This window comes from Sipha flava, unplaced genomic scaffold, assembly GCF_003268045.1.
Source record: "Sipha flava isolate LNK unplaced genomic scaffold, YSA_version1 125_pilon_pilon, whole genome shotgun sequence".
Classification (NCBI taxonomy): Eukaryota; Metazoa; Arthropoda; class Insecta; order Hemiptera; family Aphididae; genus Sipha; species Sipha flava.
In genome coordinates this window covers 714,032-718,923 of record NW_020271751.1, presented here as the reverse complement: position 1 = coordinate 718,923, position 4,892 = coordinate 714,032, and the positions used below count along the sequence as shown (strand labels likewise).

The 4,892-nt window shown below is 28.0% G+C and overlaps 1 protein-coding gene across 1 annotated transcript; it reads left to right on the top strand.

Moving 5' to 3' along the window:
- The first annotated feature begins 411 nt into the window (after nt 1-411).
- Nucleotides 412-1,897, top strand: LOC112694209. Its single transcript, XM_025569617.1, has 2 exons — nt 412-531; nt 1,555-1,897. The coding sequence occupies exons 1-2, from the start codon at nt 467-469 to the stop codon at nt 1,895-1,897; spliced, it is 408 nt and encodes a 135-aa protein (XP_025425402.1). The 5' UTR covers nt 412-466.
- Nucleotides 1,898-4,892: the final 2,995 nt, after the last annotated feature.

Here is a 4,892-nt window from a genome sequence, read left to right as displayed (position 1 = left end):
ATGAATTATTTTAAATTGAAAGTTAATTGATTAATTAATTTTATCATGTGACTATATATTTACATTTTAGATTTTAAATTTGCTAGACGTGTTGCTGTGTTGATAGAATTAATACAAATAAATACCTATTAGTATTGTTTATTATTTGTTATAGATATCTGTGTTAATCATTAGATATATTTAATTATTTATATTGTAGATGCATTTAGGTGGTGGGGGGGGACAAAGTCCCCCACGGTTTTTTTTAGATTAATTTGCTTTGGAACGCTAATTGTTCAGCTACATTTAGAGTCCACCTTTATTTTTTTTTCCAATTCAACCACTGTGTATTAGTGTAGTAGCATGACAATATTGACAATTTTGTCATGTGTAGTAACTAGTAGTGGTGTACATATTATCACATTTCATTTACGGTTTAGTGAAGTTTTTATTCTTATTTTGCGTAAATTAAAAACAATTTGAAAAAATGTCTAAAATACGAAAAAATATTAAGTGTTTGATAAACCAGTGGATTGAACTATATAATAGAGACACTATTGTATTTACAACTGATGAAAACGTAGTCTATTGTCAGGTATGCAATCACCAAGTACCGTGTAATAAAAAATTTCAAATCACACAACATGTTCATACATTTTTTCATACTGATTCCTTGAAACGAAGTTTAAATAATAAAAAACAAATGCTATTGGGAAATGTTTACAAATCTAATACCAATAATTTTAATGAAGATCTCTGTTTGAGCTTAGTAGCTGCTAACATACCATGGTTTAAACTTCAAGTTCCACAATTTAGAGATTTCTTGCAAAAATACACGAATCAACATATACCAGACGAGAGTTTACTTCGAAAATCTTATCTCGAGCCATGTTATAATAAAATAATAAAAAACATAAGAGAAAAAGTAGGGGATTCGTATATTTTTTTAATTGTAGATGAAACAACAGATATTAATAGTACCTACATAGCTAATCTTTTAATAGGTGCGTTAAGTAGTGAAAACTCTTTCAATCCTTTTTTAATTGCTAGTAAAAAAACTAGAAAAAACAAATTCTACTATTGCACATTTTGTCAATGATGGCTTAAGGATTTTGTGGCCAAGTGGTGGTAATGACGAAAAAGTTTTGCTATTATTATCAGATGCAGCCCCATATATGATAAAGGCAGGTAAAACATTAAATGTATTTTTCCCCAACATGATACATGTTACATGCTTAGCGCACATACTTCAAAGAATTGCTGAAAAAGTGAGAGAATTATTTCCAAATGTTAATACACTGGTAAATAATTTAAAAAAAGTGTTCTTAAAAGCTCCTCATCGTGTAGAAGTCTACAAAGATGTTTTGCCAAATGTAGCCTTACCACCAGAACCTATACTCACTAGGGGGGGTACTTGGATTGAAGCAGCCACCTTTTGTGTTGATAATTTTGAACAGCTAAAAATAATTATTATTGAAAAATTGAAAGAAAAAAATGTGAAGATATGCTTAAGTTAGAGTCTGTTAAAACTGATCTTACATATATTAAAACTAATTTTTTTATACTTGTTAAAAGTATTAAAAAATTAAAGTCATCTAATTTACCTTTGTTTGATGCGACAAAAATTGTTAATGAAATTATTTTAAACATGGAAAAAGTGTCCGGTAATAATGGAAAAATTATTAAAGAGAAAGTTTCTGATTTAATACACAAAAATGGTGGTTTTAAAATATTGAAGCAGATATCAGATGTTTTATCCGGGAAAAAAGAAAGTTTTTTACCCCTAAATTTTACACCCACGATGAGTACTTGTATGAAATATGCACCTATAACATCTGTGAACATTGAACGGTCGTTTAGTACTTACAAAATGATATTAACTGAAAAAAGAACCAACATGACCCCACAAAATATGTAAATGTATATTGTAATTAATTGTTATGAAAACAAAAAATAATAGTTTTTTTATATTTAAATATTTTTTTGATTTAATTTGATGTTGAAAGGTTCAAAATTTCTATTTTATTATTTGTTTAAACTGTTTTAAAAACATATAATGATTTTTTTTTTTATATACTTAAATATTTTGTTGATTTAAGTTGATGTTGAAAGGTCCAACACTCCTAATTTTGTTATATTTGTTATGTTATAAATTTATTGTTTGTAGTTGATAAAGTAATATAAATTTATAATGCATATTTGAGCATATTTTTCATGTATTTGTGCATATTAATGCATATTTTGACCCTTTTGCTTTGCATATTTGCATCATATTTGCCAAATTTTTAGTGCATATAATTCCGGTCTCTACTAATAACTAACTATAGATTTATTCGAGCCCAGTATTTACAGATTTACCCGTCGTTGGTGACGCTATGACCATATAAATTTTTTTTTTATTATCGAAATTTCCCCCTCCCCCTCCCCCTCAAGGTAGATATTTTTACTTAAGGGCTCAAAAAAAATTGTGCACTTGGCCCTAATTTTATTAAATCAAGCCCATTATAGAAGGTGTACAAGACATAATTATTCGTTGTCTAAGCTGCTTAGTGTGAATACATTTTTGATTGCCAGTTTAATTTGAATTGAAGTTTTGTTTTGAAATTTGAAGGTTGTAAAGTGCCTTACGGAAATGACTTCACTTAGTCTAAGATCGCGATTTTTTTCTATTAGAAAGATATATTTTTGAGGCATAGTGTCCCATTGAAATTCACGTTAAAACTGAAATGATTCTTATCGAGTTACAGAACGTGTGCCGTCTATCACTTTACTTATTTCACTTTATTTAGTCAATAAAATCCATTAAAGTTTAAATGGTTATGGTTTTTATTACTTTGGATAATAACAATCACATAGACACAATAAAACTGGATTTTACCAGTAATTTTTAAATGAAGGGTACAGGGAAAACCGGAAGTAGTTCATGTTTTTTTTAATTTTGATTTTATATCTTGATACGATATCTAATTAAGTGTAGTATTGGCATTGTTGAATTCGATTTAGTGAAAAAATTTTTCAGTCAAAAATTATCAAAGGGATAAGATTAAGTATATTGCTGAAGAAGTATAAGATAAAACTTCTTTTTTGCTCCCCTGAACAGTTTACAGAAATGAACTACTACCATTTTCCTCCTGTACCCTTCAAATACATATGTGTTTATGATTAAATAAATATTGCCCATATAAACCGAACCGAGTGCCCATATTATGCGGAATTTTTTTAACCATGTTGGTATACATTGAATTTGGGACCAGACCATTTCGCCCATATTAACCGGTGCCCCCCTCGTTAAACGGAACCCACTGTAACATGTATTTGCGTCCTATACAACCTATTTTTATTATTGTGTACCAGTTATATCTTTAAATTCCAACTGTTATAATGTAAAATATTTTCTGTAGATATTTATTCAAGGAATCACACATGTATATTTTATTATGATACTTTAATTCAATGATCAGCTCGGTAAGTTAATCGATTTTATAAAAATATATCAATAATAAATTCAGTTTTTTACTTTATGAATTATTTACATTAAATGTAGAATAGTTTTGAAGATATTGAAAATATTTATTCAACATATTTTTTTGTGGTCTGCGTTGTATACTATTTATATCTAATAAAGGTATTTCAAAGCAAATTTTGCGTATAATACATCATATACTCAGTGATTACATTTTATTAGTGGTGGTTTAATTGTGTTATTGATTTTTTTAATACACATCACTAATTATATATTTTCTAACTATATAAAATTGTAATTCGTATTTCACTTGCCATCATTTATATTTGTCAACCAGGAGAGAGGTCAAGCTGGTCATTAATAACGTATAACCCTAGCAATACAGAGTAAATTATTAAAGCCGCATAATCAACAGGAACTGGTTTTATGCATTTCTATAACTTGAGTCAGTACATGTGTGATCAGGGCGTCCAAAAAATAAATAAATAAATAAAGAAATAAATAAAAATTAAAACAAAATTACATTAGAACACGCGGTGTGTACTACATTTATTTTTAAGTTTTAATTTCATGCCATATTTGCACTGTCCTTCTCTGCTAAATTCCCGCCATAGAAAACAGCACGCTTGGGGCTTCACTATTGTTCAACGTGCATAACAGATAGGAGAAACACAAAAACTTTAGGTCATCTGCGTCTCATGGATACGTTCGTGAGCCCTCAGGTTATTCAGTTAAAGTAATAGAGCCCCGCTGGGATGTGGCCGAATTGTATTTAAAATAAAAATAACACACCCCCGAGTGAGAATCTGCCAGTAATTAAAACAGGATTACCGTTTTCTGTTCCCTTTATTTCTTTAACACTTCATTTGATTTCTTTATTTTTTTATTGTTACATTTGAGTGCAGGACTAATGTGTCAAATGTCCCGTTACAATTTTTTTTTCAATAGTTAAAATATATTACCAATAACTGTTACAGATTATTTCGGCTGAAATAAAAACAAATAATCTGTATATCCATATTATTTTATTTATTCGATTATTTGAATGATAATAAAATATTTCAGTGCAACTAGTGTACTCGTAAATATTAAACTGCTGGATTTATTTAATAAAATATAAAAATGAATTTTTAACATACTATACATATAAAAACTGGAAAAGTAATTAATTATCGATAATCAGTTTAGTTATTCTGTTAAGTTATAAGTTGATACATTGACAAAATATATTATAATCTAATATAAAGAATAAGGTTTTCCTTCTATAAAATGTCTATATCAGCCACTATTAACCAAATAAACCTCAAATCAAATGCTTATAATTTGTATTAAGTATTAATTAAGGTTAATGGTACACAACGAATATGAAAAGTAAAATTAGATTAGATTGGCATACTTTTGAAAAACTTCATAGAAAGTATACCATCAAGTTCAGTTTTTTAAATTAAAA